Source organism: Rhinatrema bivittatum, chromosome 18 (assembly GCF_901001135.1).
Source record: "Rhinatrema bivittatum chromosome 18, aRhiBiv1.1, whole genome shotgun sequence".
Classification (NCBI taxonomy): Eukaryota; Metazoa; Chordata; class Amphibia; order Gymnophiona; family Rhinatrematidae; genus Rhinatrema; species Rhinatrema bivittatum.
In genome coordinates, this window is record NC_042632.1 from 17,994,766 (window position 1) to 18,009,687 (window position 14,922).

At 43.8% G+C, this 14,922-nt stretch overlaps 1 protein-coding gene across 1 annotated transcript in view; it reads right to left on the reverse strand.

Moving 5' to 3' along the window:
* TENM2 (teneurin transmembrane protein 2) overlaps positions 1-14,922 on the reverse strand; it is a 2,776,334-nt gene that overhangs the window by 335,336 nt on the left and 2,426,076 nt on the right. The window contains exon 11 of the mRNA XM_029583832.1: positions 2,755-2,950. Coding sequence (XP_029439692.1) covers positions 2,755-2,950 — 196 coding nt within the window. The remainder of the gene's footprint in view (positions 1-2,754; positions 2,951-14,922) is intronic.

Here is a 14,922-nt window from a genome sequence, read left to right on the forward strand (position 1 = left end):
GCTTAAGGAGTTGAATCAAGCGGTATGCACAGCAGGCATTTTTTGAAAGTGAGTTAATAGGGCTTCTCCAGATTGAGATTAGGATCCCAAAAAATTCCCAGACTCTTCCCATAAGACTTACAGGCTGAACATCTAAAAAGTGCAATATCTGATTAACTGATCCAAAGAATCCCTGCTTTATCAGGATGAAGAGGTAATTTATTTAACTTTATCCAACAGGAAATTCCATCCTGATAAGCATTTATTAATATTTACAATAAAACTGGAAATATCATCTGAATGGGAACAGTAAAAGTGAAAAATCATCTGCACAACACTGAAAACTGAGGCATGGGACCTTGTGATTTCTAAAAGAGGGCAAAGATAGATATTAATAGAGTTGGCAACAAACTTGCCCCAGGGTACACCACAGTTCAATTTATTGGAAGAAGAAGTCCTTCCATTTTAAAAGACAGACTGGGTCTCATTAGATAAAAACACACTGAAACCATTGGGCAACCGTGTCACTCGGCCCTGATAACAGGATCTCATGATCAGTAATGTCAAAGGCAGCTGTCAAGTCCAGCAGAATCAACATGGGGACCTTCCCAGGTCATCAAACCAGGGCCAGTAAAGCTGCCTCTATGCTGTAATGACAGAGAAAGCTAGACTAAAAAGATCCATACAATTATTATCATGTGAAAAAGTTCCAAGCTGTTCCAGTATTACCCACTCAACCATCTTAGCAAGAAAAGGTAAATTAATTACAGACCAATAACTTTCAACTTGATCTGGGTTTGGGGTTGGCTTTTTAAGTAACAGCTTTATAAGCACATTTGCAGTTATCAAGAAACTTTGCTTTTGCTAAAGAATAATAATATTGCATTTCATATACTCCCTAACCAGGTACAAAACTGTTCAAGGTGGTGAAACTAATAATACCTGGCTAACTATTTCACATTCACACACCCAACAAATTACATATGCAAACAAGAGAGAATGTATCAAAAATATACTATCATCATTTATCAATATAAAAAAGCATAATCTGTAATACATAAATTATACAAAAGAATCTAGTAATATTTCAAAAGCATAATATACAAAACTTGAACTAATCACTTCTAATCATATATGCATAAACAAAGGAAAAATAAAAACAATTTCACCCACTACAATTCAAACCCCAAAACAAATCTTGCATAACAAAACATCAAAATATATAACACCTACAAAAAAACACAAAATAAAAAATCTCCTAGATCAATAATCAATCTCAAATAGCACAGTCAGAGCCAAACAAACCACAGCCTTAATAAGGCTAATAAGGCAGCAACACAAAATGAAGCCAAATAAAGATGCAGTGTCAGCACAACCATTGAACCATGTCACTGTGATGTACACTTTGTGGCTTTTTTGGCTCTGGCATTGCTGTTTGAGACTGATTATTGTTCTAGAAGATCTTTTGTTTTTTTTCGTGATGTATATTTTGATGTTTTGTTATGCAAGGTATTGTTTTGTGGTTTGAAATGTGTTGGGTAGGGTTTATTTTCTTTTTCCTATGTTTATGCATATATGATTAGATGTGATTATTTCAAGTTTTGTTGTATATTGTGTTTTTGAAACATTAGATTTTTATGTTTAATTAATTCATACAAACTTCTATTCTGCTGATTTGCAAATCTCAGCAGAGTACAAAAAATATACAAAATAAAATTAGACAAACAATAACAAATAACATAATATTGAACAGCACTAGCAATTAAGGAGCAAAAGCTACCGGAAATCTGAAAGGAAGGAGGAGGAAGGGAATCACAGTCAGGAAAAGCCAGGGTAAATAGACAAGACTTTAGCAGCTTCTTAAAATGATTATGCTTTTTTGTTTATATTATTGTCTATTTTGTTGACTATATTGATTAGAAAATAAATTATGTTTGTACATTTTTGATATATTCTCCTGTTTGCATATGTCAAAGTGGTGAACATCATAGCTGAAATTACAAATCACAGGTTCCAGATCCTCCCCAGAGGACTTAATAAGGTTGGAGGACAAGGATCCTTAGACCAAATGGTGGGTAGAGCTGAACTCAACAATGTATTAACAACTGTAACCTCAACTGGCTCAAAATGAAACCAATGATTAGAAAAGGAAGCCATAGCTACAGAGGCAATACTAGTTAAAATTGTCCTACATGAATCACATAAATGAATATTTTGAATTTTATCTATGACGTACTGATAACATCATTTCGTTGCAAAGAACATTGAGCAGAAGGACTACCTGAAGAATTAACTAGCCCTTTTACAACCAAAACAGCTCCCTTGATTCATTAGAAACAGATTCAATTTTAGCCTGGTTATAGGCAGATTTAGCTTCTGATGTGGCAATAATCCGAGATGTAAAATTAAATTTTACCTCTGATTGCAATTTAATCCAGTCTCTTCAATCAATGATTTTTCCATTTCACATCTCTTAAATTCTCTCCCTACTATGTGGTTGCTTTTGGTTGACTAATCTGATGAATTTTCTCAGTGGTTAACAGGTTAAAAAGTTTTGCCAAATTAAAATTCAAGTTGTTGAGCGTGTCCTCTAAAAGATCAGAGGATTGAAAAGTAACTTCCATGAGCTCATTTCAATTTCTTCAGGCTCAGCTTTTCGCCTAATTTTAACAATGAAAATGTTTTTTCCACTATCAATCCAAAAATGGGTGATCGTCCAGCTTGCTCCCTAGTCCCCTAATTTTATCAGAATGGTGATTACAGAAACATACGTACCCAAGACCACTGTACTGAAAGAAACAATTTCTTTGTCTTTGCCATCATTGTAGAAGGCCAGATGCCACAAGCCCACATCCAAATACTGAACAAAGACCGCTTCATTCTGAATCAGGGTCTGGATGCTGCGGCGTTCCCGGGGGGATTCCACCACGCTCCACTTCTCTTTGCCGTCTAAACGCTCCATGAAATCGTACTGCAAAGGGGAGAGAGAGAGAGCAGACGGTCTTCAACACGGAATCAGATCCAGCGTGCACATAACGCACCCTTCCATGCAACAGTTTTCATGTCTAAAACACACAAATAATTATTCATACCTGTCAAGGAATTTAGGCACAAACTTGTATTACATTCCAGTCTCAAAAAGTGGACATGGAGTCAGTGGTCAGAACATGTAAACATAGAATGGTATTGATATGCAGTCTTGAATGAACAAGTGTGAGGAAGAAAAGGATATTTTAAAAGTCTAGTTTGCCGTTGAAGAAAAGACTAATTCAGGATTATTTCTAAACTGAATTAAAAATAAATATCAAACAAGGGTACTTTGGGATAACATGGCAGTACTGTAAGCCCCAGGGGAGGTGTCCTATTGCTCCACTGATACCTCCAAGTGCACATATACCAACTCCTAAAAGGAGATGCAAACTTTTCTCCCTACAAAGGACTGTTGCCGTGAGGGCTGAGGACACAGATAGGAGGAGAGGACTGCATTGGGACAAAAAAACCTTGCGGCTTTGAATGAAAACCTATGAGACTTTAGTTTCAGGCCCTCCCATCCCATTGCAAATGGTAGCAAGTTGAATTGGGGCAGGTTCTGGCTGGGATGGAAGTTTAGGGATAGAGGATGGCAAAATGGCTCCCAGAAATAAATATAGTAAAATTCAGGCATTTAGAGGGCAAAACGTAAGCCCTGTGGGAGGGCCTGCAAGCCAATTTTCAAAAGAAAACGCTCCCCAGGCTTTCCCTTTAAAAATCTGGTGGCGGATGGGTGCTGCTGGGATTCTTTACCCCATGTGCTTTGCAGGCGCTGAATGCGTGAAGCAAAATGTGTGCAGAGATTTGAAAATGAAAACCCTATGTACTTGAGAGGGTCCGCCTTAACTCAAATCCTGGCCACTGTCTCCGTTCCCTATAGAGAAAAGTGTGCAATGTGAACAGCACGTGTACTTTTCCTCACAGTCGGGGTGGGGATGTCATTTTCAGGATGCATTTTTCTATTTACCTGCCAAAAGCCTTCTGAAAATTGCCCCCATATATACATAGATAAAGCACGTGCCAAAGCAATGTTATTATAAAGTACTGAACAGATAATACATGTCAAATTCATACAACTGGTGTGATGTGAAGAAAGTGCCTTCCTAAAACTTCACAGACCGATGCTGTAAGCACCGAACTAATAGCGAGACTCCAGTTCTGCCCTGGAGGGTGAGTCACTGCTGACGCCTCCTATGGTACCAGGCAAATCAAGGAAGCTTCGCATACACCTGGGGTTGTATCCTTACTTTTTTTTTTTTTTTTAAAGCCTGAGCCCCGGGTACTTTCACCCTTCAGAAACTGACAATGATGTAGACAAATTAGGTTTTTATTTGCTCAGACTTTGCTGCTGGTGGCTTTAGGTTACGATTTCAGAACATCAATCCCTGTCAGTACCAGAAAGCTATTGGTGCAGAATTTGGTCTGCCAGAAAAAAAGGTTTGGATCATCTAGGTAGAGCTGCCAGCATAAATGCCCTTCATGACACCTGTACACAGCACCCTTACAGCACTTGCTCATAATAAATCTCTTTCACTCTGGGCTAGCGGCGGGTAAGCACTTAATAAACGGATAGGCATGCATGGCATAAAGCTGGAGGGAATCTTTTAAAGTTTGACATTGGACACCGTGTATAAAATGCACAAGTGCTGTCAGCTGGAGAAAACCATGAGAAGTCATCATTTGAGGGCTGAGTGCTAGAGGAGGCAAAGAGAAGAAAGTAGCCCATCTGTGTAAAATGTGGCAAGCTGGAGATATAGAGAATGCTATGCTATGTCAGACTCGGCAAGTGCTTAATTTGAAAGACACAGTGGCTCTATTTATTGACAAAGTTGCTGCTGCTGACCAGTTATTAAAGAGTTTCTATTTTTCCGTCTATGAAAAAAAGGATCTTGGTGCAGAAAACAGTTTCTCTCTCTAGATCCTCGATGCTACATAAACCTGCAAGCATGGAAAGCAACTCCTTCTGCAGCCTCAGCATCCTGCCGCCCTCGTCTTCTACTGTCATTGCTAATGCACCCTCTGGAAAGCCAGGAATTTTAGTAGCACTATTAGCAGTGATGTTAGGAACCTATCTGGCTGAAGTAAATGCTCAAGCAGTTACCCAGGACATGCTAGCAGGGCCTCTCTGCACTTTTCCCCCTTTCTTTGCTAAGTGTGCAAATATATTTTCGCAGGCACCTGCTGTTTTTAGAAAGCGTTAACTCATCAAAAGGATAAGCGTGCACATGGCTGAGATATATCTGTCCCCCAAATGATGGATACACAGGAGATAAATCTGCATGCACTGGAAACTCAGTAGACATGCAGATGTTTCCATTGCATATTCATTGCAGATATCCTGAAAACACGCCTGACTGGAGATCCCGGGACAGACTCGGGAAGCCCTGCTCTAGTATCTGCTTGCTCCATTTTCTATAACGCGGCCCTCTGAGTTATCCCTCTCCCTTCTTCAGTGCTCAAGGAAGCAAGAGAGGGGGGGGGGGGGGGGCTCATCAGATAATTGAGAAATGCTCCAGCACCTGTGCAGCAGCGGCACCTATCAAAGGGCGCAGGGTTAAAAAGACACCATTACCCTTTTGGGAAAAAGAGATTATTGTGAGAGTACCCTTGAAAAAACCTATTACCGCTTGGAACATTTGCTCACCAAGGGTCGACATGGAAGAAAGAAGCAATAAAAGTTGACATTTCTTGCTGCTGAGCTTGCCTCGGCAGCCTTCCCTGCTCCCTCCCCCCACCCTCACCTGCAATGTTGACTGTACCTCACGAGGCAGGGCCGGCTCAGCAGTCAGGCTGACCTGAAGATGAACAGGGGGGCTGGGGCAGGAAAACACCGCTCTGAAACTGCTTTCGTCTACTAGACCCCCCCAACTGTCACACAGCAATCCTGGGTGTGACCTGGCAAGAGTGGGACACATTATGTGCCACGTGCTGCAGGTTTAGCTGTGGCAGCAACGTTTTGCATCAAAACGCAGGCGGGAAAGAGCAGGCTGATGCTTCTCGAGCTGTCCTCCACTTATAGCAACTCTGCTAGCTGCACGGAGGCCCTTGACAAATGGAAGGGGTGCATTTTCCAAGAGAAATGGGAGAAATCTTTCTGGGAATGGTGCCGGATGTTCTTCCTTGCTGGTGTGTGAAGAACAGGTTCTGATACATTATCCACGTAGAGTCCTCCCTCTGTCTGATTGCCACATCTAAAAATGGGCCCTAATGGCTGAAGAGCGCATGCACATCAACTCTGGATTATTTTTATATGGGTCTAATGTAAATCTTTCACCACCTGCAAAAAAATCCAATTTTCTCCGGGAGCTCTTATGGCTACTGGAGCTGTGCACAATGAAATCTGTAAATAAATGACATGTGGGAGTGAAAGCAGCATTTCAGTGTACTGGCACCAAAGCCAACTCTGTGGAAAGCACAGCCACAGGCTTAGCTGCAGCCGAGGCAGGGGAGGCAGCTATTCCACTAACTTCCTTCAGCACAATGGATGCTGACATTAAAAAATGAAAAGACCCCTAGCTGCCATCACAGTTTGTCTCTGTTATTTTTGAGTTAAATTCCTGTTTTGGATGATTGCCCCTAACGTATAGTGCTACAAGCACAAGACATGCTCTCTTCATGATTTCCAGCTATATTTCAGCTCCTTCATTCCTGGTTAGCCTTAAATCTGACCGACTCACTTTCTGATTGCAGACTCTGCTGTGATAGTTCCTAAAGGCATTGGAGATCTATGTAAAATGAGACAAGATGTTTCTTTACTGCACTCAGCAGAAAAGGATTTTAATTTTTACCTCCAGGAGGTGTACAGTGCTACAAAATAGTTCTGCATACCCTTTAGCACTAAAAGTAACTTTCCTTAGATAAATGGTTATTACAATGGGTTTTTCCTCTAAGATCCTGTTTTCTCCTCCCCAACAATAAAATGGAGCCACAATATATACCCTCATTGTTGCACATTTCATTTTAGAAGATTTTAGCTCAGGGATAGCCAACTCTGGTCCTTGAGAGCCATAAACAGACCTGTTTTTCAGGATATCCACAATGAATATGCACAAGAGACATCTGCATGCACTGCATTGAATGCAAATCTATCTCATGCATATTCATTGTGGATATCCTGAACACATGGCCGGACTTAGCCACCCCTGTTTTAGCTGCTTTATTTCTAGCCAGGTCATCGTCCTGTGGCCTGGGATTCTAGCACAGTTGGAACATCCCCAAACCTCACACAGTGCCACGATAAATATATGAGGGGGGGGGGGAGGGGGAGGGGCAGATAAACAAGGCCAAAATGCAATAGGTCTTTATTGATGGCTACTATTTTACTTCTGCTCCCAAGCAAACCCTCCCTCACTAGCAATGATTGCTGGTCACACCCCTAGAGTTCCCTCTGGTGTCCAACGTTCAAGTGGCTTTGATAAGGTCAGCAGGTATCATTACAGGGTGACACCAGCTTCTCTTTCCTCTCTCACTATATAAGAGCATTATGTCGCCTACGGATGAATATTTAACTCAACATTTACAGTTTTGCCATTTAAAAATTTTAAAGGGGATTGCAAATCTACCAAAAATGAGCAAATGCTGAGATCCTTTACCTGCTTTCATCAAAACATTTTCCATTAAACTGGCAAAGGAATTTCCAGATGTGGACAATCTGAGCTCCACTTTAGCGCTATTTGTCTGGCTAAGTTTGGACTTAGCCGGACAAATGGTAGGATCTGAAAATCCGGCCACACTAATTGGCCTCAAGATAGCCGGATAACTGCTCATCCGACTAAAATGTTATCCATGTGCTTGGGGGTGGAGTGGGGCAGGGTATTCTGGGCAGAGCCGGCTATCTGGTTAAGTTAGCGGAATAAATGCTGATTTTCACTGTTATCCAGTTATCCAGTTAACTTTAGGACTTTCAGAGAAGCTGATCTGGCTATCTTTGAATTTTTCCCTGTGGGCATAAAAAAAAATCAGATTTATTTATTTTTATGTTTGCTGTGAATATTTTTACACAGCTCTCGTGTCACCAAGCTGCCCCTCAACTTCTGAGCCAAAGCATGAAAACCATTCAGGTCTGTATTTTGCACCATTCCTTTACTGCCCATGTAATGATAATTCCAACTTTGCAAAAACGTGTCGACACCATACACAAACTTAGATGTGTGAAGATGCATTGTAATTTGGAATCCTGTTTGCTTCCACTAATTTTACTAACACACCTGGGCACTCATGTGAAGGGTGCCATTGGTGAGTGGTTGGCATGCTCTACGGAGGTGCTTCTCTCGTAATTCTGAAGTTGGTTGAGATCATAGGGGTCGATATTAAAAGGAGCGCACCGATTTTATAACCTGTGCGTACAGGCGTGCGCACATAAAATCTGATGGCCGCACACACATGCGCACCAGATTTTAAAATCCGCACGCGCATGTGCTGGCGGCCTGCGACTCGCGTGCACGGGCGGGGGAATTTTATAACCTACGCGTGGCGATGCGATCGGCCTGTCCCCTGTTCCCTCCGCTCCAATTAAGGAGCGGACTGGGAGGGAAATTTCCTATCCCTAACCCAACCTCTTCTCCTCTCTACCCCGACCCCTACATTTATCCTTTTTTTTTTGTTTTGCAACTTACTTCATGCCACGAGTTGAAGTAAGTTGTGCGCGCTGGGCAGCTGCTGGCACGCGAGTCATCGGGACAGCGCAAAATGGCGCTGTCCCGGCCCGCCCAGACCATGCTCCCTGGCCCGCCCCTTTTGCAGGGCCTGGCACTTCGGTGTATAACGGAGGTTGCTCGCATGGCCAGGCCCGTTCTAAAATGCGCGCGGCGCACACAAGGCCCAGCCACCCGCGTAACCCACGTTTTTTATGCTTCTGGCCCTTTTAAAATCGGGCCAATTATTATTTTATTAGGATATGGCAATGTATTTGAATTTTAAAAGTGTTGTATTTTGTGGCCATGCATTTCCAATATATAAAAGTTTATTTTCTTAGATTATGTCAAGTGTGATTATTTGCATTTGTGGGATGGTCTGGGGGGAGTGGAAGGGCAGGGCTGCCATAAATTGGGCAGCTGAACATGTTGAAATTTGTGAAGATGTATTGTAACTTATTTTCTTCCATTCATCTTTCTAAAATTGAATGACACTCATGGGAAGTAAACAAAAGCAATGTGGACCTGGGGTCCTCTTAGTGCAGAGTTCTAGTAGTCATAGTGGTTCTGGAGGAAACTGAAAAATGAGCAGGCTAAATGGCCATCGGAAGCTGGAGCAGGATGCAGGAGTAGGATGCTATCAGCAGCTGGAGTAGAGAGGATGTATGGCTCTTCAACCATTGGGAACTGGAATAGGTTATCAGAAGGAGCAGCCCAGGCAGTTGAGGGAAGGAGCAAGAGTCCTATTGGTGGTCAGGACTGAAGGAGGAAGCTGCTGCTGCTACTATTTGTGCTGGGGTTGGGGGGAGGAATGAATAAATGAGAGAGGCTGTATGTGTGTATGTGTGTGTGTGTGTGTGTGAGAGAGAGAGGCTGTGTGTCTCTGAATTGGTGATTGGGCGTGATTGAGGCTACATGCATGACTCTGTGTATGATTGAGACTCTGTGTGTGTGTGTGAAAGAGCATGTGTGTGTGAGAGAGAAGCTGTATGTGTGAGTGAGCATGTGTGTGAGAGAAATTGTATGTGTGTGTGTGAGACAGAGAGGCTGTGTGTGTGTATGAGAGAGAGAGAGGCTATGTGTGTGATTGAGTGTGTGTGTGTGTGAGAGGGAGGTTCACACACACACATCCCCACTAATCCACAACAATCTCAGGGCATCTGGAAATCAAAAGTTCCCAGGTATGGAGCACACGGAAATGTTTTAATCTGTATTAGTTTTAATTATTGGGTGTTATTTGTGCTGCACCCATTGGTCGCAGATGGCTGTGACCTCTGTTGCTCACCTCTCTTTTCCCTACACCAACGATTGTTGAAAGAATGGTGGCCTCCGCTTGCAAATGCCGCCTTCCCTGGCATCCCCGGGACGGCGTGGGCGATCCCATCTTCCATCTTGAATCGGGGATTACCTAGGGCACGTGCACGCGTGCCAGGGCATCTCTTATACACGTCATGGCGGGAACCTCGGGGGCATCCCTTGCGCATGACGTCACCCGCCAGTGTATTTAAGCTATCTGGCCTATGCTTCCTACGAGTTAGCAAGGACTTCCTTCCTGTTGGATTCCACTCCACTTGGAGATGCTTTGCTATTCACTACACTGAACTGTTCCTCCGGGACTTGGACACTTTAGGTACCCGCTCCTCGGGGGCCTTGTCGCATTCTGGCTATCCGCTCCTCGGAGGGCCTTCCTGCCTGTTTAATCCATCTACTCTTGATTGGGACCCAGCCTCATTCAGCCTTGTGAGTACGCTTCACGTTTGCTACCATCTTGCTGACGGAGCTTTCGGTATACCCAGTGTCTCGGGCCACTACCGTGCTCACCTCAGCAAACCATCTTCTACACTTCAGAGTGAGTACTTTCATCTACCCAGCTCTGCTGCTCTCCTGCACTTCTCTTATCAATGACTGTGCTGAACCTTGGTGTACCCCGTGCTGCGGGCCACTACCGGATCTACCCTGATCTGGTAGTGTTCCCTGGCATACCCCGCTCTGCGGGCCACTACCAGGGATATCATCACTGAGCCGCCTAACTACTCTGGTGGATATTTCACCTACGTTCCAGTCTAATAAAGTCTCGTTACTATCTGTGTCTGTCTCAGCTGAGGCCACGCCTATCGTGGTGAGTCCCCACAGGGCTTCTCCCTGTGGGTGGAGACAGCTGTCACTACGATCCAGGTCCTCATCCATACCAGAACATAACGATGTGTCTGCTGTTTTGAAATATTTTACTGGCATGCGTTTTTAATTATTGGATGTTATTTGTCAGCTGTTTTGAAATATGTATTCTTTTTATTTGTATGGTTTTACTGTTACTGATGTTTTTTTTTTTAATGTTTTATGAGAAATAGTATGTCTGACAGTGTCTTGCATTAACTTGACTTTGAACCACATCGTCGGAAAAATATCAGCACTGCTGGTGACGTTTTTCTGGCGATGTGGCACAAAGTCAAGTTGATGTACATTAACATCAGATGTACTAAATATTTGTGAAAAGGACCTGACAAGATGAATGATATTATGAGAAATGGTAACATTTCTAGTTTTCCATTGTTGCACTGCATATAGGGGCGGATTTTCAGAGCCCTGCTCGCCGGCGAGCCTATTTTACATAGGCCTACCGGTGCGCGCAGAGCCCCGGGACTCGCGTAAGTCCCGGGGTTCTCCGAGGGGGGTGTGTCAGGGGCGTGTCGGGGGGCGGGCCCGGTCGTCGCGGCATTTCGGGGGCGTGTCGGCAGCGTTTTGGGGGCGTGTACGGGGGCGTGGCTACGACCCGGGGCAGTCCGGGGGCGTGGCTGCGCCCTCCGTACCCGCCCCCAGGTCGCGGCCCGGCGCGCAGGAGGCCCGCTCGCGCGCGGGGATTTACTTCTCCCTCCGGGAGGCGTAAATCCCCGGAGAAAGGTAAGGGGGGGTGTAGACAGGGCCGGGCGGGTGGGTTAGGTAGAGGAAGGGAGGGGAAGGTGAGGGGAGGGCGTTAGAGGATTCCCTCCAAGGCCGCTCCGATTTCGGAGCGGCCTTGGAGGGAACGGGGGTAGGCTGCGCGGCTCGGCGCGTGCCGGCTATACAAAATCGATAGCCTTGCGCGCGCCGATCCAGGTTTTTAGCAGATACGCGCGGCTCCGCGCGTATCTACTAAAATCCAGCGTACTTTTGTTTGCGCCTGGAGCGCAAACAAAAGTAGGCCTATTCGCGGAGTATGAAAATCCGCCCCATAGAGTATGGCATTTTGCGTTTCCAGTTCAAATTTTGTCTTTCTTTTCTATTTATGTGTCTGTACACACCCTCCCCAAATACAGAACACCCCCTGTAAATGAGGTGAGGAATTCTGCCAGCAACTGTGCAGGAATCTATAGTAGCCTGGTTTATTTTTCCCTAATAGGAGGAGTATTGGGGGTTTTAAAGCCTGGTGTAAAATTTTCAGTTTTGCCTTTTCATAGGTAGGGTTATTATTGTTTGAGTGCTAGCAATTAGTGCTGTTTTGGTATGGGAGTTTTACTATATTGTAACTGACATTCAATTTACTCACGGATTTCTGAGGGCCAAACCCAAACTCAACATGTGTTACGAGGCTTAATGTCATATGGATCCAAGTGTCCTTTTGCAAGGTTTTCTTGTTGGCACCAGAGCAGTACATGTAAATATGTTATACATGTTGGAAGATATATTTTTACCTCTGTACTTTGAACGTCCATGTAAAATCTATTTTTATAGATACATACTTTTTTTTTTATTATGTGTGGGGAGGGTGCAAGAGGTAGGTTTTGCCTAGGGTGTCTTTTAGCCAATAAAGTATTTCAAAGCAGTAATCAAATAACACCCAATAATTAAAACTAATACAGATAAAAAAAAATATTTACCCGCTCTCCATACCCGAGAACTTTTGATTTCCATATGTCCTGAATTTGCAGTGATGGTGGTGGTGGTGATGCAGGGGGCATTGTTGCACACAAATTAACTTTCTCCTCTCTCTCATATACACATGCTCAATCACATACACACACATAGCCTTTTGTCATAAACACAACCTCACTCTCTCTCACATACATACTCTCTCACACACACACACACACACACACACACACACACACACACACACACACACTCAATTACATATGCAACCTCACTCTCTGTTACACATACACAGCCTCTCTCACACACATACACAATGACACACACGTAAAGATACATACAGCCTAACATACACAATGACACTCACAGACACACAATCTCCCTCACACATACACACACACACACACACATGCACTCAGTCACACACAAAGAACACACAGCCTCAATCATACACACACTCAATCACATACACAGACACATACAACCACTCACTCACATACACACACAGACACAAACACAGCCTCTCTCTAACACACAGAGCCACTCTCTCATTCATTCTCCACCCCCCACCCCCTGCTGGGAAAGCACAAATAGTAGCAGCAGCAGCAGCTTCCTTCTTCAGTCCTGACCACTGATAAATTCTTCCTACTTTCCTTCAGCTGCCTGAGCAATGGTGTTGATACTCTTGACAACTTGCTCCAGTTCCTCATAGCTGCGGGCCTCTGCAGCTGCAGCCTATTCCTGTTCAGGCCATGCATCCTGCTGCTCCAGCTTCTGACAGCCATACGGCCCACAGCAGTACTCTGCTCCAGCCAACCACCACAGCGCTACTGCAGTCAACAGCCTGAGCCACCATAATCTAGTGGCACTGCTGCAGCCTATGACCACAATAATCCTGTCGATCCTGCTGGCTGCAGCAATCTTCCCACCCCCACAGGACTCTCTTCCCGGCCACACATAGCCTCAGTCACACACATAGCCTTATTCTTACACATGCTCAATCATACACACACAGCCTCTCTCACACACACACACATACACACACACACACATATATGCTCAATCATAGGCACCCATGGAAATCACTAGGGGTTGTCTGCAATACCTGCTCAATACTCCTAAGATATCTGCCTCCAAACATTTAGAAGGCCAGAGAGCTAGTTCTTCTATTTCAAGTGTCTGCCTATAAGATCTTTGTTTCTATCCTTTCATTTCACCGGTTTCTATAATAGTATGGTAGGTTGGCTCTCCAGTTCTTTTTTCTTCCTTTAGAGGTAGTTACAACTGATACCAAATGAAACTGCACAGCTGGTTTCTTCTCCCTTGTTAGTTGCATAGTATCACCTCTCCTTCATTTAAGCACATATCTGTTTTTGAGAAAGAATTAAAAGCTGCAACTTTCTTTTTATTATAAAGCTAAGCAGAGCTGCCTGTTCATAAATTCAAATCCACTATGACCGTTAACCTCCCTCTGCAGTCACCACGGCCATCTGTGTTCGCGCCCATCCGTGCAAGACTTCCCAGTCACACCGGCGAATAATAGTGCATCCCCTGGTGAGCATCCAGCTGCAGCACACACCCACGTGACTGACAGGATCAGGTGCTTGGAACGCAACATTCTCTAACCTAAAACAAAACTCAGCAGGGTTCTAGGACTAGGCTTGCTTCTTCTCGCCTTGGTGCGCTGTAATCACATCCCAATGTGCCGATTACCGACACTGCCCCAACCAAGGATTTCACTCATCTCGCTGTATCCATGCAGAACCTCCTTCGCTGCCTGATTTCAAAACTTCCATTTACAAAAGGTTTTTATTTTCAACTTGCCTCCCTTGGCATCATCCCCTCACAGTACGAGGATTAATATACAGATAAGTTACTTTAGTGGAGCTTCAACGGAGGGGGCCTTTCGTTACAATCCAGCTGCTTCGCCAGCTGAGCCCGCGCACGAGCAGCATCCCTGAGGCAAATTTTTTTTCTTCTCATACTGCTTCGTTTCCCTGCTGAAATGCAGCCCATCCAAAACACTCAGACACAGGAGATCAGCATCTAAGTATCATTTTAACCTGCTGAATTAAAGAAACCAGTGGGTCAACTGACTTAGCAAGTAAGCTCCCATATGATATCATATAATAGGATGCTGAATTTAAGCAAAGTCTATCTTCTCCTCATGGCAGGGTAAAAAAACCTCTTTTGAGAGGATTTCTAGGCAAGCAAATAAAAGCTATTGACAAAATACCAAATAAAACATAAGGATCAAAAAACTCCTCCCAACAGTATAAATAGGGACTTTCGTTTTCAATTTTTATTTTACTTTTCCCAGGAATTTTATCAGTGTTTATTATAACAAACAGAAACGGAAGAAAAATCAGTGGAAATACTTATTCACTTTTTTCCCCACTATATTTCTCCCATTTTTATTTGTTACAATAAAAAC